Raw genomic sequence first — 21,741 nt, 5'->3', positions numbered from 1 at the left:
GTGACTCCCTACCATCCATTCTCCTCCTAGCAGCCAGAAAGACTTTCGAAAAAATGCGAATCAGCACACCTCACTCCCATTTTTAAACAAACACCTTAGGGTATGCCCCTTTACATTATTTTATTTAAAATGTTTTTAGGGGCTGGTGCTGTGGCACAGCGGGTTAACACCCTGGCCTGAAGCACCGGCATCCCACATGGGCGCGGGTTCCAGACCTGGCTGTTCCACTTCCGATTCAGCTCTCTGCTATGGCCTGGGAAAGCAATAGAAGATGGCCCAAGTGCTTGGGCCCCTGCACCCTCGTAGGAAACCCAGAGGAAGCTCCTGGCTCCTGGCTTCAGATCGACACAGTTCAGCTGTTGCGGCCAACTGGGGAGTGAACCATCGGATAGAAGGCTCTCCCCATCCCTCAACCCCCACCTCTGCCTCTCCTCTCTCTAACTCGGACTTTCAAATAAATAAATCTTCATTCTACTCTCAATAAAACCCGGAAGTTTACCAGCACTTACAAGGCCTTAGATTTGGCTAGACTCCCTGCTATGTACCAGTCACACTGACCTTTTTGGTTCCAGGATTTACCTAACACATCCCCACTGGCTTGCATTTGCTTTTTCCTCCAGGTGAAGCACATATGCTTCCATCTTAAAACTGCTAGATGGGGGGCCAGCGCTGTGGTGCAGCGGGTTAACACCCTGGCCTGAAGCACCAGCATCCCATATGGGTGCTGGTTCAAGACCCGGCTGCTCCACTTCCCATCCAGCTCTCTGCTATGGCCTGGGATAGCAGTAGAATCTGGCCCAAGTCCTTGGGCCCCTGCACAAATGTGGGAGACCCGGAAGAAGCTCCTGGCTCCTGGGTTCAGATTAGCGCAATTCCGGCCGTTGTGGCCAATTGGGGAGTGAACCATCGGATGGAAGACCTCTCTCTCTCTCTCTCTCTGCCTCTCCTTCTCTCTCTGTGTAACTCTTTCAAACAAATAAATAAATCTAAAAAAAAACTGCTAGGTGTGGGGCCAGTACTGTGGCACAGTGGGTTAGAGCCCCGGGCCTGAAGTGCCGGCATCCCATATGGGCACCGGTTCTAGTCCAAGCTGCTCCATTTCCATTCTAGCTCTCTGCTATGGCCTGGGAAAGCAGTGGAAGATGGCCCAAATCCCTGGGCCCCTGCACCCACATGGGAGACCTGGAAGAAGCTCCTGCCTCTTCCGATGCAGCCATTTGGGAAGTGAGCCAGCAGATGGAAGACTTCTCTCTCTCTCTCCCTCTCTGTAACTCTACCTTTCAAAAAAGATAAATAAAATCTAAAGGGTATGTGTGTGTGTGTGTGTGTGTGTATATATTTGTGACTTTAGTATGTCAGGCATTTTTCTAGGTTGTAGTAATATGGTAGTGAACAAGGCAACCAAGGTCCTTCCTGTTGTGTAGTTTACTTTCTTTTTTTGTTTTAAAAGATTTATTTATTTGAAAGGCACAGTGAGAGAGACAGACAGAGAGGGAGATGGCTCTTCTATCTGTTGGTTCACTCCTTAAATGGCTGCAAAAGTTGGAACTGGGCAATGCTGAAGCCAGGAGCCAGGAATTCCATTTGGGTTTCCCACATGGTGGCAGGGACTCAGTATTTGAGCCATCATTTGCTGCCTTCCCAGGTGCATTAGCAGGAAACTGGATCACAAGTGGAGTAGCCACGGATAAGAAATGCAGGCTTAAGCTGCTGCTCCAAGAAGCCTGCCCCTTGTGGAGTTTACTTTCTAATGGAGGAAAGTAGTTAATAAAGCAATGATGCCAGATGGTGATGAGAAAAGTCTGGTAATGTGATTAAAGATAACTAGAGGAGATGGGCTACTTTAAATAGGGTGGATATGGTGCCGCAAGGGGAAGCTTAACCTACTACAACACAGAGCTGACCCCAAGTCACAAATATTTTAAGGACAGAATGGGGCTGGTGTTGTGGGGTAACAGGTTAAGGCTCTGCCTGCAATGCCAGCATCCCAAATGGATGCCAGTTTGAGTCCTGGCTCCTACACTTCTCATCCAGCTCCCTGCTGATGCTTCTGGGAGAGCAGTTAAAGACGACCCAGGTGCATGGGCCCCTGAACCCATGTGGGAGACCCAGATGTTCCGGGCTTCTGGCTTCAGCCTGACCCAGCACTGGCAGTTGCAGTGATTTGGGGAGTGAACCAGTGGAAGATCTATCTATCTCTCCCTCACTTCCTCTGTGATTCTGCCTTTAAAATAATTTAAAAAAAAAAAAGGCACAATGAATTAAAAAAAATACAAACTACAGGGGCCAGCACTGTGGTGCAGTGGGATAACGCCCTGGCCTGAAGCGCCAGCATCTCACTGTTCTTCACCCTCACTGCCTTAATTCAAGCTTAAGTCTTCATCATCTCTCTTCTAGACTACTGCAAGATCTTCTAACTGATTTCTTTCTTTCTTCAACTTGATCCCTCCAAAAACAACTTCCACACTTCTATCACATTTGGTCATTCTGAGACACAGATATGCACATTACTCCTCTGCTCAAAACTCTCCACTGTCCTAAAGCTCAAGTCTCTTAGCAACAGTGTTAAAGAGGCCTCTCCAGCCTCATCACTCACTGCTATCCCCAATTTCCCATCCTACAGGTACTTGAGTACCTGCCACCAAAGTGGGAGACCTGGATGGAGTTCCTGGCTCCAGGCTTCAGCCTGGCCCAGTCCAGGTTGCTACAGCTTACTTAGCTTACTCTCCTCTTACTTGCTAATCCCCAAATACATCCTTGATTCCCACCTCAACTTTCACTTAGGGCTTTCATTCCTGATGCTTCCTCTCTCTAATGAAACCCAAATCATCCATTAAGGCCCAGTTCAAATGGCTCCCTGTTCATGAAGTCATGAGAAGGAACTAGCACTTTGTATTTTCCTACTAGTAAGGTATTTACTATTTCTTACTTTATAATTGCAGCCACTATCCTCCCAACTGGACTACGTGCTTTTTCTTTTTTTTTTTTTTAAAGATTTATGTATTTATTTCAAAGTCAGAGATACACACAGAGAGAAGGAGAAGCAGAGAGAGAGAGAGAGAGAGAGAGAGAGACAGACAGACAGACAGACAAAGGTCTTCCATCTACTGGTTCACTCCCCAACTGGCCACAACGGACAGAGCTGTGCCTGTCTGAAGCCAGGAGCTTCTTCAGGGTCTCCCACACAGGTGCAGGGGCCCAAGGAGGTGGGCCATCTTCTATTGCTTTCCCAGGCCACAGCAGAGAGCTGGATCGGAAGTGGAGCAGCCGGGACTTGAACTGGTGCCCACATAGGATGCTGGCACTGAAGGCAGCAGCTTTACCCGCTACACCACAGCACCAGCCCCACATGCTTTTTCTTTCCCACTGGACTTTAAGTAAATTCAAGGCAAGAAACTTAATTTAGCATCCCTTCTCTCAACCTAAATCCCTAACAGTGACTTGCACAAAGCAAACATTTGTAACAGGAGAGAATATTTTCAGAATTACAGGTCTCATTCCTCCATTCCTTCATACGTGTGCTTCTGCTTTAGTCGAAACTGGCTTTTCCTACTCAGGTAAGCTTCTAAGAATCAGCCCAAAAGTCATATTGTCTCTTAAGTCCTCCTTAATGTTACCAAGTGTGTTTTTAAAAAGCAAAGTGACAGCGCATGAGAATGAGACAGACAGTGATCTTCTATCTCTGGCTGACTTCCCAAATGCCCACAACCTCATCAATTATTGAATGTGTATTTGAGTACTTGCTGGATACTATGCTGGGGACACAAAGATGAAGATATAGTTCCTGCTATCAGGACTGGGCTAACCAAAGCCAGAAGCTAGGAACTCCATCATGTTTCCCATGTGGGTAGCAGGAACCCACATCTGCTGCCTTTCAGGCATATTAGCAGGAAGCTGGATCATTGGGGAGGCAGACTTGAACCCAGGAACTCCGACATGGGATACAGGTGTCCCAAGAAGTGGTTTAACACAATACCTCCCTAATCCCCTCCCTTTCAGAAGCCATTAAAGCACTCCTTCCTCTTATACCTATAGTCTCTTGTACATCATTCATAGCTCCACTCATCAGACTTGTTGTTATAACTTGACGGGTTTCTCTCCTCCTCATATCGTAACTTCTTCTTTCATTTTTTATTCATTTTATTTACTTGATAACAAGAGAGAGAGGGAGGTGGAGGGAGAAAGAGAGAAAGGAAGAGAGAGACAGAGAGAATGAATATGAATGAGTGAATAAGAATGTCCATATTCACTGGTTTACTCCCCAAATGCCCATAACATCCAGAGTTGGGTCAAGGGCCAAAGACAAGAGCTAGGATCTCAATCCAGGTCTCCCAGGTGGATGGCAGGTACCTAACTACTTGAACCACCGACTGATGTCTCGGAAGCTGGAATTAAAAGTGGAGCCAGGACTCAAATCCAGGCAGTCTGATATGGGATGCAGGCATTCCAAGCAAAATGTTAACCTCTAGGCCAAATGCCCACCCTGACTATAAATTTTTTTGGAGTAGATATAGTCTCTTTCTCCATTAATAAATTCCAAAGGCTGAATAAAGTATTGGGCATACTTAAGTGCACAATATATAAATTTTATTTATTTATTTGAAAGGCAAAATTACAAAGGGAGGGAGACACAGAAAGAGAAATCTTCCATCTGCTGGTTCATTCCCCAAATGTCTGCGATGATCAGGCTGGGCCAGGTAGCCAGGAGCCAGGAGCTTCTTCCAGGTCTCCCACGCAGGTGCAGGGGCCCAAGCACTTGGGCCATCCCCCACTGCTTTCCCAGGCACCTTAGCAGGGAGCTGGATCCTAAGTGGAGCAACAGACTTGAACCGGCACCCATAAGGGATGCCAGTGTCACAGGCAGCGGCTTTACTGGCTACACCACAGTGCGTGCCCCAATATATGAATTTTAAAAATGGTGACTCTGTGTTAAAGTGTAAATCAGCAATACAGACCATGGAATTGCAATGTCAGATTCAAATCCCAACTCCACTGACAGGCTGTACAACCCTGAATAAATTACTTCTCTATGCCTCAGTTTTTCTCCTCTGAAAAATGAAAATAATAATTGCCCTAAAGTAGAATTTAAAGAACTAAAGCACATAAATGCTTAGCATGGTGCCTGGCAACTAGTACACACTACACAAAATAGTTATTGGGGCCAGTGTGAGCAAGGTTCGAGTCTCAGCTGCTCCTCTTCCAATTCAGCTCCCTGCTAATGCACCTGGGAAAGCAGAAGGTGGCCCAAGTCCCTAGGCCCTTGCACCCACTTGGGAGACACAGAAGAAGCTCCTGGCTTTTGCCTGACTCAGCCCTGGTCATTGCAGTCACTTGGGACATGAACAAACATGGAAGATCTCTCTCTCTCTCTCTGTCCCTCCTTCTCTCTAACGCAGCCTTTCAAATAAATGAATCTTTTTTGAAAAAACAATTGAAACAGTTAGCTATTATCATCATTAGAACAGGAGGAAAGAAAGGTTTGCCTGGCACTAAATGACAAGCTCAGAAAAAGTTAGGCTCAAACCTGAGGTCAAGTGGGAGGGAAATGTCACATTAGGCTTCTCAGCAACAGAATGTATTCAGTAACTGATAAATTCCCTACTGGGAAGGGAAAAAAGGGCCAAAAGCTGCCTGGCCTTGATTCACATCCTCTTGGGGAAGCTTCACTTTAGAGGGAACTATTGATTTTCCTCCAAGGAGCAGAGATAACAAGTGTCTTCAAGAAGGAAAAATACAAGGAAATACAGTGGAGATGAGAAATGACACTAGATTGTGGCCAGCACAGTGGTGCAGCAGATAAAGCCACTGCCTGCAACGCAGGCATCCCGTATACACATAGGTTCAAGTCCTGGCTGCTCTACTTCTGATTCGGTTCCCTGCTGATAAGCCTGGGAAAGCAGCATAGGATGGCCCAAGTGCTTGGGTCCCTGCACCCAAATGGGAGACCTGGAAGAAACCCCTGGCTCCTGGCTTTAGATCAGCCCAGCTCCAGCGGTTGTGGCCAACTGGGGACTGAACCAATGGATGGGAGACCTCTCTGTCTCTCTCTGTGGCTCTGCCATCCAAATAAATAAAATAAAAATCTTAAAAAAAAAAAAAAAAGAATCAAGTTCAACAAACATTTGAATACCTACTCTTCACTAACTATATGGATTCCTTAGATTGGTTTCTATGGAATAAGCTTTTAGGCCAAACAGCCTCATGTGTTCTGAGCCCACATTTCCCAGAGGCATTCTCTAGCAGTGCCTGTGCCTCCTGGAGTCAGAGATGCAAAGGAGCAGAATCTGGGGAAAGGCACAATAGAGACTAAAAAGTTGAAGCCATACAGAAATAAGAATTCTAGCCCAAACAGAAGAATACTGCAACAGAGGAATTCAAGGAAGGAATATAATGACCACGGAATGATAAGTTCTTTATCATCAGTGGATTTAAAGAGACTGGGTAAGGCTGGCGCTGTGGTGTTAAGTAGGCTAACTAAGCTTCTGCCTGCATCACCAGCATTCCACGTGGGCACCAGTTCATGTCCAAGCTGTTCTTCTGATACAGCTCTCTGCTTATAGTCAGAGAAGGCAGTAGAAGTTGGCCCAAGTGCTTTGGCCCCTGCACCCACGTGCGAGACCCAGAAGAAGCTCCTGAACCCTGGCTTTGGATTGGCCCAGTTTCAACCATTGCAGCCATGTAGGGAGTGAACTAGTGGATGGAAGACTTTTCTCTCTGCAACTCTACCTCTCAAATAAACAAATACAATCTTTTAAACTGGGTGATCACTTTCAGCTGATGTATGACATGAGTGGATGGACTAGATTTCAGACTCAAGTTCAGAGGCTGATGTTGTGGCACAGTGGGCTAAGATGCTGCCTGCGAAGCCCGCATCCCATATGAGCACCAGTCAAGAGTCCCAATTGTTCCACTTTCAATCCAGCTCCCTGGTACTGTGTCTGGAAAAGCAGTGGAAGATGGCCTGGGTACTCAGGCCCCTGCCACCTACGTGGGACACCTGAAGGGAGTTCTTGGCTTTTGGCTTTGGCCTGGTCCAGCCCTGGCCATTACAGCCATTTGAGGAGTGAACCAGAGGATGGAAGATCTCTCTCTGCCTTTCAAATAAATAAATAAATCTTTAAAAAAGAAGATTCAGGGGCTGGCACTGTGGCGTAGCAGGTTAAGCTGCTGCCTGCAGAGACAGCATTCCAAATGGGTGCCAGTTCAAGTCCCAGCTGCTCCACTTCTGATTCAGCTCTCTGCTATGGCCTGGGAAAGCAGTAGAAGATGGCCCAAGTCCTTGGGCCCCTGCACCTGTATGGGAGACCCCGAAGAAGCTCCTAGCTTTGGATTGGCGCAGCTCTGGCCATTGTGGCCAATTGGGGAGTGAATCAGCGGATTGAAGACCTCTCTTTCTCTCTCTACCTCTCCTTCTCTCTCTATGTAACTCTGACTTTCAAATAAATAAATCTTAAAAAAAAAAAAAAAGAAGATTCAAGTTCAACAAACATTTGAATACCTACTCTTTGCTAACCACTATGCAAGATTAGGTACTGGAAACTCAAGAGATGAAAAATAATACAGTTCTGTAGCCTTGAGGGGTTCACTGCCTAATGGAGAAGACAAGCAGTTACAACAGGGTAAATGCTGTACAGGGCACTATGGAAGCAGAAAACAGGTCTTCAGATCCTCGGAGTCTCTACGAGTCACTGGTAAGAGGCAACATGGCATTAATTAAAAATGGAAGTGCTTCTTAAGCAGTTTATAAGCAAATACTGGCAGAGGCTTTTGTGTTATTTCCAGAACAGATAATATGCACGTCAGATAACCTTTACAAATGACTCAACATCTCTTAACCCTGAGCAAACTCTACATCTACAAGCATTCTTATTTATTCCATAAATATATTGATATCTGCTATGTGCCAAGCACAAAGGCAAAGCACTAAGAAACATCCCAAGATGAGAAAAATAGTGCTCATATTCTAGGAGTAAAAGCAGTCCTCGTCTCTTCCCTTCCCTCTCTCCTACACCCTTGTACTAACCAGATAATACCTAAAATTCCTTCTGGAAGTAGATGGATTGTTAAGTAATTAAAATACATAAAAATGTGACTTCGGGGAGTGGGTATGACCGCTAAAGCCCAGTGGTTAAGAAGCCCACATCCCACATCAAAGTATTTAGGTTCATTCCCATTGCTCTGACTCCAAAGTCCAGCCAATGCAGGACCTAGGAGACAGCAGTGGTGGCTCAAATAATTGGGTTCCTGTCACCAAAGTGAGACCCAGATTGTTTCAGCTCCTCGCTTTGGCCACTTCAGGCATTTAAGGAGTGAACCAACAGACTGGAGCATTCTTGCTCATGTGCCCTCTCTCAAATATTATTTATTTTAAGTGACTTGGAAAAAGCAAGGGTAAGCTGGGGGTAACAGTGTTATTATTGCCAACTAAATGAGAATCTGCCAGGGTATGTTCAGAATATGAGACTGCCTACATTCCAAGGTAAAATATTATAGAACTGTGGCTATACATATGTCTTTTAGTTTATTCCTCCCCAACCCAATTTTTTTTCTTCTCTCATCCCAGTATCATTAGCACAGATTATTAAGAATAATGATACCTTTACTCATTCAGTCATTCACTAGTATTTACTGAGTACCTGATAGAGACCTAGGAAACAGTTGTCAAAGTAAAACATTTAGGGGTGTAAGTTGAAATAGCAGAGTAAGTCCCCACTTGGGACCCCCACACCCCATTATCAGAATGCCAGCTCCAATCCTGGCTCCTCTGCATTTTTTTTTTTTTTTTTTTTTTTTTGACAGGCAGAGTGGATAGTGAGAGAGAGAGAGAGACAGAGAGAAAGGTCTTCCTTTGCCGTTGGTTCACCCTCCAATGGCCGCCGCGGCCGGCGCACCGCGCTGATCCGATGGCAGGAGCCAGGAGCCAGGTGCTTCTCCTGGTCTCCCATGGGGTGCAGGGCCCAAGCACCTGGGCCATCCTCCACTGCATTCCCTGGCCACAGCAGAGAGCTGGCCTGGAAGAGGGGCAACCAGGACAGAATCCGGCGCCCCAACCGGGACTAGAACCCGGTGTGCCGGCGCCGCTAGGCGGAGGATTAGCCTAGTGAGCCGCGGCGCCGGCCTCCTCTGCATTTTTCTTTGTAATGGTTTACTTATTTATTTGAAAGGCAGAGTTAGAAAGAGAAAAGAGAGAGAGAAGTCTTCTATCCACTGGTTCACTCCCCCAAAATGGCCCCAATGGCCGGAGCTGGGCTGATCCAGAGCCAGGAGCTTCTTCCAGGTATCCCATATGGGTACAGGGGCCCAAGCTATGCCACAGTGCCAGCCCTCTAGAGTGTTCTGGGAGATGAACTCCAGCTCTGATGGTATGTATGGTATTGGGCAAGTTACCTAAATTCTCTATGTCTCAGTTTCCACTTCTGTAGAACTAGGACAATTATACTAGCAGCTATCTTACAAGGTTAGTATTAAATTAGACAATGCATATAAAACATTTAGCACAGAACCTGGCACAGAATAAGCACCCTACATTATTTCCCCTTTGGCATTCTCCTTCTACATTCTTTCCTGCTAAGCTCTAGCCTCAGATTATTTCTCACCACAGCCTTCAAAGCATTTATTATCAGTTAGCTGTCCTGAGAAAAAAACAAATCTGCTATTCCTAGCTTGGAATCTAGGTCTTCTGTTTACTATATGCTAGTGTTCCACCACCACCACCACACTACACTACTACTCATTTTGCATGCTTAAAAAAATTCAAAGATAAATAGTCAGATATACGAATTCAATAGCAATTACACATGCCTCAATTCCTCACTAAGATCTTGGCTTGGACCAAGAATCCCTAGAGAAGGAAGTCCCTGGAAACAAGGAACAGTTATCAAATGTCTACAGGGAGACACTCTGGGAAGAAAACCAAAACAAAACAAAACAATTATTACTGCTTTGAAGAAGCAAGGGATGAGAACTCCCACAGCCTGCCCGCTGGAGGTTTACCAAAGCAGATGTGACATTGATTGCCACCTCCTCCCCATCACAGCAGCCCTGACATATTTTTGCACTTACTTATCTGTCTCTACCCATATCAGTCTGTGAAATCCTTCAGGGCAATTACCACACTTCATCCTGCTTTGTATTACCAGGCGTAATACAATGCCTGCTACACAGAAGGATGCCTGCTACACAGAAGGCGCTTCAGAAGTTTGATGAATAACCTGATAAATAAAGGAACAAACATACACAGAGAAAGTAGTAAAAGGTAGGAGAAAAGACATCAAAGTAGATCAGAATGGTCTCAGAAGCCAAGCAAGTCTTAGGCTAGCATTTTAAAGGGACAGGTGGGATTTGTAAAGGAAAGGTATTCTAGGCAGAGAGGACAGCAGAACAGACCCAGCGTAAACAGAAACAGAGTATACTGTCTGTTACTTCCAGAAAAAACTTGAGACACAACTTACTCCAACAGGTCAATTAACATAGGGATGTTCTGAACATTTAATAAAAAGGCACATACCACCAGAAGAGCTGACATATTGCAAACATTCACTAAATGGTAGCCGGCATTATTAGTACTCAAAAAAGAATCATTATCAGGGACAGACTTTTAGCCAAGTGGCTAAGACACTGGCATTCCACACTGGAGTATCCGGGTTCAAGCCCAGTTCTGACTCCAGCTTCCTGCTAACGCTAATGCACTCTGGAAGGCAGCAGGTGATGGCTCAAGTAGTTGGGACCCTACCAGCCTATGTGGGAGACCTGGAATTCCCAGCTCCCAAATGTTGCAAGCATTTGAGGAGTGAAACCAGTGAATGGGAGAACACACTATGTCATGTCTGTCTCTCCTCTCTCTGCCTCTCTCTTCCTCCCCCTTCCCTTTCTCTCTCCAGGGGATGGGAGCTCACACTCTCTGTGCCCATGTCTGTCTTTCTCAAAATAAATAAAATTATCAAATATTTACTAGGTACATAGTGTAGGCCAGGAACCCTGTTGAATGAAGGGAACACAAAAATGAGTAAGACAGATTTGGAATCTGCTCTCCCCTGATGCTTACATCCTAATAGGGAAGACAAATAAAAATAATGCTCTGTAGGGCTAGGCTAGCAGAGGTGAGGGTTGGAAGAGGAGGAGGCTGAGGGAATATACAGCAGGGTCACCCAGGTAATAGGACATACGTGAAAGCTCCTTCCTTGAGTTTCAAAGTGTAGCTTCAGGCCAGTGTTGTGGTGTAGTAGGCTAACCCTCAGCCTGCAGCACCAGCACCCCATATGGGCACCAGTTCGTGTCCCAGGTGCTCCTCTTCCAATCCAACTCTCTGCTATGGCCTGAGAAAGCAGAAGATGGCCCAAGTCCTTGGCCCCTACACCTGCTGGAGACCCAGAGGAAGCTCCTGGCTCTGGATTGGCCCAGTTCTGGCCATTGTGGTTACTTGGGGAGTAAACCAGCGAATGAAAGAACTTTCTGTCTCCCCCTTGCTCCGTCTGAAACTCTACCTCTCAAATAAATAAATATTTACAAATAAAAAAAGTATAGCTTCAAACGCTCTAGGGTTTCTGTAGAGTCCCTTCAAGGTTTCAGAGTAAGATTCTGTTGGGATAAAGAGTTTTACAACCAAATAAAGTTTTAAATCCCACCAATACAGTCCAATCTTCTTTTTTAACAAGAATAAACAGGACCCAGATGAGGTAAATTATTCACGCAATATCTCAAGTTAGTTGCAGGCTGGGATACCTGCTTGGAACTCTGCCTTGAGCTGGAAACTATTCACTGATACCACGCGGTTTGGGCAGATGAACGAGCACTAGGAGTGAACATATCCAGAACTTGAAGGCTTTCGCCAGATAGGCTGGCTGTTCATATTGGCTATTTCTACCTTGGGCCCCAAGTTAGATTTCCGAACTAAGTGGATGTCTCCAAATCTTCTCCAAGGTTGGCCAGTCACTTCTTTGAGGGGGAAAAGACTGGCATTTGAATTCCATGGTCTTCTGGCATCCCAGCTGGTACCCACACTTGCATCCTACTACCATCTTTAAGCACGCTATGGTTTGGCAAGTTGAGAGACAGAAGTGAGCTTAGCCAGTCATCTGGCCTGTTCAATACCGGCCAGTCCCAACTCTCAACTCCCTAACTACCACTAGGCTAATCAGTCTGGACAACCAAGTGTTCAGCAGAATCAGGTTATCAGCAAATTAAAGGACTTGTAAAAAAAACAAGTATACTTTTCATCAACCTCTTGGATACTCTCAGGAATGAAATGTTGCCTCATGTTTTGGAAACAGGACTTCTGTGAATAAAGAAAGCAGTTTACTTGGTAAGATGAGTCTGCGGTCTTTAGACTGAGGTCAAACAAACCCTTTGGAATCTGGAAATGCAAGTTTAAATCTTAGTGACATCAATTAGCAATTCCAAATCCTCTGAACCACAATTCTTCAATCATAACCAGGGAGTACTAATAAAGCCTATCTTATAAACATGAGACTTGAAGCTCTCTTTCAAATCACAGCCACTTATCAAATGTTCTGTATCAATATTTATACCTCAGATAATTAAGACCTCCAATTTCAAATTACCACTCCTTAGAGCACAAATAGTGTAGTGAGAAATCGAACGAAGGTGCTCACTATAGCACAGGCAGATCTAGACCGGAATTGTCACTTCCCCACCACAAACTGTGGAATCATGGGAAATTCTCTTAACCTCTCTAGCTTCAGTTCCCTAATTTATAAAATGGAGTTAACGCTAATTCACAAAGAGATAATGTAAATGTAGGCAGAGGGCCTTAAGCAGGGGCTTGTGTACAATAAAAGCTCAACAGTCAGTAGCCTTTTCTGCTAATAGCGCTTTTCCTAAGCCCTCTTTTCTATTCACCTCTCCAAATTAGGAAAAGCCATTAGCAAAGCCCAAATTTCCTCTCAATTTCTACAAAAATAATGAAACCAGACTCCCCCCCCCCAAAAGGAAAGGAACATAAATGAACTGCTATTCCAGATTATGTCTCATGCTAATGGTAACTGATATTCAAAAACATAGGCATAATACCCTGAAGAACCACGGCATGAGCATTCTTTCCAAGGAAACAGAAGAATGCACCAAAGCCCTTTAGCCACACTACCCTCACCCTTTTTTTAAAAATCTGACTTCCACAGTTGTTGATCGATCAAGCAGAAAACACTACAGGGAAGGAACTCTGCCATCGCATGCAAATCACTGCTCTTTTGTAAAGTTATTCTCTATAGTTTTGTAGCTCAAACTCTTCCTATCCTAAAGGCTTCACTGCCTCCCCCTAGCAAACTCTAGCACTCGTCTCTGGTGCCCTACTACACTCGTTACACATTTCCATTACAGCAATTACCTAGTACTGTAATGGGCAATTAGCATGTCTCCTCACTAAGCTGTAAGCTGGTAAAGATCCTGTCTTACTCATCTTTGAATTCTCAGAACATGACACACAGTAGATCCCCATAATTATATATTAAAAGATGGAATTCACCTTCCCTTTCACTACTCAAGGGTGAAAGAAACAGCTGAAGAGACAGTAGTAGAAACTTGCACACAAACTAAATCCTGCCAGACCAGCTCTCTGGTCTTTCCGGAGCTTGAAGTGGGTGAGTACTCTGCTTCGCAGTTACTTTCTTCAAACATACACAGAAAAGGACAGGAACCAGTGCGCACAGAATCTCTAGACAACAGATTATTATATTTTTCCTCAGAGAAACAAACAAGTGACACGGCTTCTGTGATGAATGCTACTGATTTCACATAAAGTTGATTTCTAGGCATGCCACTTCGGAACATATATTATACTACTAGACGCTCTTAAATCCTTAAAACAATAAACAAAGAAAAGCTAAGAAGCAAAAATAAAAAATGTCTTACAACAAAACTTTTGCTCTTTATGTCAATGAATGCAGAGGTAACTAAATCTCCCTTTGAAAGATATATGTAACTATCTCAAAGGAGAGCCTGCAGCTAATCATAAATAATACTTCAATACAGAATTTACTCTTTTCAAGGTGCTTTCAAATATATCTCATTGAGCCACAGCCAACTGTAATCACAGAAACTTAAAGCTAGAAGAGCTCTGAAGGGCATTTCTACAACTACCATATCTTTTTTTTTTAAGATTTTATTTATTTATTTGGAAGTCAGAATTAGAGAAAGAGAGACAATCTTACAGCCACTGGTTCACTCCCTAAATGGCTGCAACGGCAAGAGCTAGGCCAGGTTGAAGCCAGGAGCTTCATCCGGGTCCCCCAAGTGGGTGCAGGGCCCAAGCACTAGGGCCATCCTCCACTGCTTTCCCAGACACATCAGCAGGGAGCTGGATCGGAAACAGAGCAGCCAAGACTCAAACCAGCTTAACCCACTGTGCCACGGTGCTGGCCTACAACCACCCAATCTAACCAACCAACCAGTAGCCAAATACCTCCAGCCTCTAGTGACTAGGAAGTAAGGGACCACAACGCCTCTTTAAAAACCACCCTGAGCTCTGACCACCTGTCAGTTTCTCAGTCTCCTCCTCCCCCCACCTTAACGTTCCCAACCAAGCAAACCAACTCCAAGTCATCCCGCCATCCATCAACAGTCTTTGCTTCCTAAGTTCACAACTTTCCCCTTTCCCTGAGCCCCTCCCCAATTCCAGCCACCATCCCCTGACCCGACGCACAGTCAGGGCCCCTTAAGATTGCGACCCTCAGAGAACTCACTGGTCCCAACCCTCTCAATCCAGCCCCTGGCCCTATTCCACGGTGCTGTCTCCATATGTTGTCACGTGCAACACTGCAAGCACCTCTGTGCTATCAATGTCCTTTTGACCTCAGAACTTCAGAATCTCCTTCCTCTTAATTCTTCCAAGGACCATTGGTAATTCAACACACTAGTCATGAAATGTCTGTTAGGTAAACGGGACATACGCCCTCAAGGAGACTGCCTGCAATGAACTCAGAAGAGGGAGACAGGAGGAGGAAGGGAATGGAAGAGAAAATGAGTATGTATCATTTACCCAGTACTCAGCAACCCTGGGAAGCCTTCCCTAGCCCAGGCCCAATTCTCAGTGCCATCATTATACCTCCGATGCAGTGAGGTGGTCTCATCTGCTTCCCACAGCGGGACGGTGGGCTCTACAAGGGAAGGGCCCCTGGTGCCCTAGCACCTAACCCAGGACTCCGCACAAAGGTGATAATGCTTGTTAAATGAGTGAACGAATGAATTCCAGTATACAATCATTCAGTCATCCATTCTTTCATTCGTTGACCAAAACTTTACTAAGAACACACGATGTACAAGTACTAAAACGCAAAGATAAATAATAAACAAGTTCCTATTTAAAAACAAGCTAATGCTATAATACCAGTAGATTAGCCCACTTTCCCAGTCCGTGTCCCCACCCCCAGGCCAAGCCTAGACAGATCCACTCCTACCGCTCAGCCTGGCCTTCCCTGGAAGAACTCCACGCCCCTCCAACTCCTAACCTACCGCTCAGCCCTTCAGCCCTGCTCTTGGACCCCCAGCTAATAATCTCCAAACCGGAACACCCCAACCCCTGCAGCCTCTCTCCGCGACTTCCATCTTCACCCCTGAAGATACCGCAAGCCTTCTGCACCCATGACGGACTCGGGGACCCCAAGCTCGGAGTCCCCCCGATTCGTCTCTCCGCACACCCGCTTTCCCCCTCGGGCTCCTTCCCCCTTTCCTGGGGCCGCCTCCTCTGAAACCTCACTTTTCACTCCCTTCACTTTCATGCTGAGTCGCTCCTCTCTTCGTCTCTCAGGTCTTCTTACCTCATCCAGCTCCCGTTCCACCGCAGCACCTCCTCCAACCTCCACCTCCACCACTGCCGCCATCTTCAAGGCTTGCCTCCTCCCCGCCGTCCCCGCGCAAGCCAGCTGCTTCCGCCGCTCAAGGGCTCGTAGCCAATCGGCGGCGCGGGCTCCAGCACAGGGGGCGGGGCATTAAAACAGGCGGCGAGCTGTCAGAGACCTAGAGACTACCTATCTGCTACTCGATTCAGATTTAAGGAGGACTGATTCCTCTGCTCTTCCAAGCTGAGGCGGCGGAGGATAAAGAGAAAATGAGAAATTGGGCTTGTATTATTGTCACTGCAAAGGTTTCACTAATCTCCCCTTTGGAAAGTCAAAGAGTCCCTACGTGGACAATTTGCGCGACGCTCCCTTACTCTGGGTGCCACGGTGTGATGTGTGGGAACTTAGGACTACATTTCCCATGTGGCACCGAATTTGACCCGGAAGTGCAAATTATGCTCCCGCGACAGGACGGTCGTCCGTGAAAACATACAGAAACACATCTCACGCACACACACACGCTCGTGTGTTTCTCTGGCTGGTGTATCTGTCTTCTTGCCTCAGCGGGAGTCATTTTTCAGAAACGCGGTTTCTTTAGGCCCCAGAACGAATTCCTGAGCTTCGAGAGGAGGAAGAGTGACGCTAGGGGTCAGAAGGCAGAGGTTAGAGGGCCGAATTGGCGGGAGAATAGGTTTGTGGTCCAAGATCAGAGATTGCAGAGGCTCCTTAAAGTTCATGGTTCCGGTGAGATGCGCTGAAGTTCGTTGATGAAGAGGGGAGTGGCCGATAGGTAGGACGGGTGGGTATAAAGGAATGGGAGGAGCTGCCGGTTTCGGGGAGCTGTGGAAGCAGCCGGGAGTTCAGGCTTCTGATGCTGAGAGCTGAAGAACTTTGCAGGATTTCCTTGGCCCCCGAAGCCCACTTATTTAGGGTTTCATGCCGTTTCATACGCCTCCGTACTCGTTCCTATTCCACATCCTGCGTCCTCAGCTCCGACCCCTCTTTCTGTAGGTCTTACTCACTGTGTCTCTTCCTACCTGATTTTCAACGCCCTGTCCCTTGTCCACCTGAGCTAGTACTCGGCAAGTCTGTAGCCCGGCTCACACACCCCAGACGTCTGGGCTGGATCCATCCAGGGAACCTGTGGGCTCCACAGAGGCCCTAGAATACCAGTCAGCTTTATTTGGGTGCCACCGGGAAGTTAGAGGATAAATATTTACCCCTTCTACAGGCATTTAGTTTACTTAAAAATAATGCAAATGTAAGTTGAATTTGCCTCTTCTGCTCTTGGGCCAGTTACCCTCTCATCCTCCCCAGAAACAACCTTTTTTATGAATTAGATGTGTGTCTGCCAGACCTTAAGAAATTTTTGTGTCTATCATACACAGTATATAGCATTAGTTTTTAATGAACATAAATGTTTTCTGTGTATCATTCTATAACCTAATTATTTAACTCAGTGTTATTTTTGAGACCTGTGTTTGTTTAATTACATCTAATTCATTCCTTTTATCTGTTACATAGTTTTGTGGTTTTTTTGTAATATATAGCATTATACTTCTTTAAAGATTTGTTTTATTTATTTGAAAAGTAGTGTGACAGAGAGAGGAGGAGATAGATCTTCCATCTGCTGGTTCACTCCCCAAACGGCTGCAACGACCAGTGCTGGGCCAGGCCAAAGCCAGGAGCCAGGAGCTTCTTCTGGGCCTCCCACAAGAGGGCAGGAGCCCAAGCACTTGTGCCATCTTCCACTGCTTTCCCAGGTGCATTAGTAGGGAGCTGGATTGGAAGTGGAGCAGCCGGAACTCAAACCTGCGCTCATGTGGGATGCTGGCATCACAGGCAGCAGCTTTACCGTCTACACCACAGCATCAGCCCCTTGTCGGCCTTTGGTTAAGGAGTTTGTTGTGTTTGCCAGAAATTTGTGCTGAAACTCTGATTGGAGTTTTATTAACTTACAAGATTACACTTTCAGTGGATATTTGCAATGCCTGTATTTCAGGTTATCTCTGAGATGTAGAAGATGATGAAAATGACAGAAATCTGTATCCTGAAAGAGCTCACTGCTTAGTGAGGAGGCACACAGGGGAGGCCATTACAAAAACAGGACAAGAGCATTTGTAAAGGTGAGCCTACAGTTTGATAGACAATGAGCCCCATGAAAAAGTTGGTATAAGTGTTGTTCTCCACTGTGTGTCCACTACAGAGTACAGTGCCTGGTACCTACTAGACATTCCTTAAAGTATTATCTGAATGCAGTATCTAAGATTGACAGTTTCAGGGTTGGGGCTGGTTAACTCAGACATCGTTTGTTGGTGGTGAGAACTGGTGGAGTTTTTCATATCACTTTACAAAAACGTATGGGCTGCCGGTGCTGAGGCTCAATAGGATAATCCTCCGCCTGCGGCACCGGCATCCGGGTTCTAGTCCTGGTCGGGGTGCCAGATTCTGTCCCGGTTGCTCCTCTTCCTGTCCAGCTCTCTGCTGTGGCCCAGGAGTGCAGTGGAGGATGGCCCAAGTGTTTGAGCCCTGCACTTGCATGGGAGACCAGGAGAAGCACCTGGCTCCTGGCTTCGGATCAGCATGGTGCGCCGGCCGCAGCAGCCATTGCGGGGGTGAACCACCAGAAAAGGAAGACCTTTCTCTCTGTCTCTCTTTCTCACTGTCCACTCTGCCTGTCAAAAACAAAACATATGGGTTGAATAACTTTATGTCAAATGCTTGGGACCAGATTTTGGAATATTTGCATGTATCTTGGGGAGAAGTGTTTTTCTAAACATGAAATTCATTTGTGTTTTATATAAACCTATACACATAGCCTAGAGGTTTTATCTAGTACTTTTAGCAGGCCTGTGTTTTGACTATAGTCCATCCCATGAAGTCAGATGTGGAATTTTCCACTGTGGCAGCACTTTGAGTTGCTGACTGGGGAGCATTTCAGACTTTAGGTTTTCAGATTAGGGACGCCCAACCCTACCTACTGTGAGTTCCTCCAAAACAGAGACCATATCTTATGTATTTTGGTTATTTTGACATCTCCAAGAGCCAGCAGAGGGTGGAAGAGCTGTTTAACGCTCAATGAGTTCCTGCTCCCTCTGCAGGGCTGCCGAGGTGACTCGGGACCAGCCTTCCCTCTCTCTGAGCCTTCGCCGCACAGGGACTGCAATGCCTGCCGTGGGGATGTGGCTCACTCAGGGTGTGCCGCTGATTGCTGCCGTCTCCCTGACTTTGAGTGCTCTGTGACTGCCAGCCTCTTGGAGCTCAGTTTTTAGGGTCACTCTGGCAGTGGACATTTGCCAGTCAGGACCCGGATGCTTTTCCCTCCTATAGAACCTTGTGTATTAGGTACACAGAAATGAGTCAGGCATGAAACCTGTTCTCCAAGAACTTAAGTCAAGAGACATATAATTGTAATACAAGGCACTCTGTGTTACATGCTGAATGAGAAATGGCAGGATGGAGCTGCCACCTGGAGCTGATTAAGCAGAGTGGAGGTGACATTTGAGTACCAGAATACATTAGGTTTAACAAGTTGGAAAGAAAGTGAGCATTCCAAGCAGAGGCAATGGTGTGAGTAAAGCCTTAGAGGTAGGAATAAAATATTTTTGGTAGGGGTAGGCACGAAGACAGTTTTAAAGATTTATTTAATTATTTGAAAGGCAGAGTGACACAGAAAGAGAGGGAGGAAAAAGAGAGAAACTTTCCATCTGCTGGTTTATTCCTCAAATGGCCACAACAGCCAGGTCTAGGCCAGGCTAAAATCAGGAGCCAGAAACTCCATCCTGGTCTCCCACATAGGTGGCTAAGAACCTGGACCATCTTCCACCATCTTCCCTGCCAGATTAGCTGGGTTAGCAGTGGAGCAGCCAGGACTTGAACCAGCTGCCCAGTAGAGATGCTTAACCCACTACACCCCAACACCAGCCACAGGCAAAAAGACATTATAATCAGGAGTATATCAGAGGTCGTAGGCTCAAATTTTTAGGGGCCAGGTCAATAACAAACGTGAGTAAAATGGGCCAATATAAATATTTGAAGAGACCCTATCTAACAACATTCAGACAACTTTAAAATATTTCTTACCAGGGGCAGTGCCGTGGCTCACTTGGTTAATCCTCCGCCTGTGGTGTGGGCATCTTATATGGGCGCAGGGTTCTAGTCCCGGTTGCTCCTCTTCCAGTCCAGCTGTCTGCTGTGGCCCAGGAAGGCAGTGGAGGATGGCCCAAGTGCTTGGGCCCCTGCACCCGCATGAGAGACCAGAAGGAAGCACCTGGTTCCTGGCTTTGGATCTGCGCAGTGCTGGCCATGGGGGCCGTTTTGGGAGTGAACCAACGGAAGGAAGACCTTTCTCTCTCTCTCTCTTTCTGTCTATAACTCTACCTGTCAAATAAAAAAATATATATATTTCTTACCAAAGAATTCTTGAAGCTATGGGTTGAATGCATGAGAGTTCACTATAGTAGTATGTGTGTTTGTGCATGAATTTAAAATTTTCCACAAAAAATTTATTAGAAGACAAAGTATAAATACCCCATATAAACTTTTTTAAAGACTAAATAAATAGGCAAAACAGTGACTTGAATAAAATACATCCTCTGATTATGAAGCAGGAAACATACAGATGTACATTGTAGATGCTTTGAGGAGCCAACCTGAATTAATATTTTTAGAGCAAGGAATTCGCATACATCAGGAAGTCATTGAAGATTTCTAGTTAGAGGAGTATCTTAATGAAAAGCTAATTTAGGAAGAAGCATTTTGTGAAAAGAACAAAACAGAGTACTAGCATAGATTTAGTTGAGCATTGTTATCATTCCTTCCTGTGTACTAGTTTCTAGGAATATGAATCCCTTAAGGCACAATTCATGTTCCTGGGGATGGGAGGAGGGGCTCACCTATAAGTATATCCAACATTAACATCAGAATATATTATTTCGTACTTGCCGCTCTGTCCCCTTGTGGCTGCATTCCAGTTGTTTCACATTTGTTGGAGCTGTCAGCTGGTGCAGATCTGCTCCCTTCCCCCCATCCCCATCTGGCCCAAGGAGATTGTCAGAAATGGACAGGCCTGTGCCATGACTTACTTGGCTAATCCTCCACCTGTGGCGCTGGCACCCCGGGTTCTAGTCCCAGTTGGGGCACTGGGTATTAGTCCCGTTTGCTCCTCTTCCAGGCCAGCTCTCTTCTGTGGCCCGGGAGGGCAGTGGAGGATGGCCCAAGTGCTTGGGCCCTGCACCCGCATGGGAGACTGGGAAGAAATACCCGGCGCCTGGCTTAGGATCGGCGCAGCGCCGGCCGTAGCGGCCATTAGAGGAGTGAACCAACGGAAGGAAGACCTTTCTCTCTGTCTCTCTCTTACTGTCTATAACTCTCTCTCTGTCTCTCTCTCACTGTCTAACTCTGCCTGGCAAAAAATTAAAGGAAAAAAAAAAAGAAATGGACAAACTGACTACTGCAAATGACTCCTATTGTCATAGAAACAACCATGAGTAGCTTATTTTTCTTTTATTCTCTTCTTCAGGAGTATTGTGGAGATTCTTACTCTTCTGAAAACTGACAGAACCAAAAGATAGGCAGTACCAAAGTGGAGACAGAAGAAATCTTGGGAGAAAGCATTTTTGCCTCCTACTGGGACAATTGCTGGGTCCACCATGGCTCCTGTGAAGATCAGCCATGTGGTATCATTTTCCTCTCAGGTATATTAATTAAAAAGCATGATGTTTTTCTTGTTCCTTTTTTAAATTTTCATTTTATTTGAAAGGCATAAAGAGACAGACAGAAAGAGATCTTGTACCTGCTGGTTCACTCACCAGATGCCTACGACAGCAAGGGCTGGACCAGTCTGAAGCCAGGAACCTAGAACTCCATCTAGGTCTCCCATATGGGTGACAGGGACCCAAATACTTGAGCCATCATCTGCTGCCTCCCAGGGTGTACATTAGCAGGAAGT

General features: G+C 45.9%; 2 protein-coding genes across 9 annotated transcripts in view; one reads left to right on the top strand and one right to left on the bottom strand.

Annotated features, from left to right (window-relative positions):
• The window catches only part of RNF121 (ring finger protein 121), an 88,661-nt gene extending 72,469 nt beyond the window's left edge, over nucleotides 1–16,192 (bottom strand). Inside the window, exon 1 of one of the 2 annotated variants that reach the window (XM_002708529.5) lies at nucleotides 15,771–16,192. In XM_002708529.5, coding sequence (XP_002708575.1) covers nucleotides 15,771–15,833 — 63 coding nt within the window. In that variant the 5' untranslated portion in view covers nucleotides 15,834–16,192. The remainder of the gene's footprint in view (nucleotides 1–15,770) is intronic. The other variant, XM_008264615.4, reaches the window with a different exon arrangement.
• Nucleotides 16,193–16,233: 41 nt separating this feature from the next.
• Nucleotides 16,234–21,741, top strand: part of XNDC1N (XRCC1 N-terminal domain containing 1, N-terminal like) — a 42,278-nt gene continuing 36,770 nt past the window's right edge. For 2 of the 7 annotated variants that reach the window (XM_070074744.1, XM_070074728.1), the window contains exons 1-3: nucleotides 16,249–16,581; nucleotides 17,794–17,917; nucleotides 21,313–21,487. In XM_070074744.1, the coding sequence (XP_069930845.1) occupies nucleotides 21,443–21,487 (45 nt within the window). In that variant the 5' untranslated portion in view covers nucleotides 16,249–16,581; nucleotides 17,794–17,917; nucleotides 21,313–21,442. Of the gene's footprint in view, nucleotides 16,591–17,793; nucleotides 17,918–21,312; nucleotides 21,488–21,741 lie in introns of all 7 variants that reach the window. The other 5 variants (XM_070074712.1, XM_070074697.1, XR_011389030.1 and 2 more) reach the window with 5 other exon arrangements.

The sequence above is a fragment of the Oryctolagus cuniculus genome, chromosome 1 (genome assembly GCF_964237555.1).
Source record: "Oryctolagus cuniculus chromosome 1, mOryCun1.1, whole genome shotgun sequence".
NCBI lineage: Eukaryota > Metazoa > Chordata > Mammalia > Lagomorpha > Leporidae > Oryctolagus > Oryctolagus cuniculus.
This window is presented reverse-complemented; position numbering and strand designations above follow the sequence as displayed.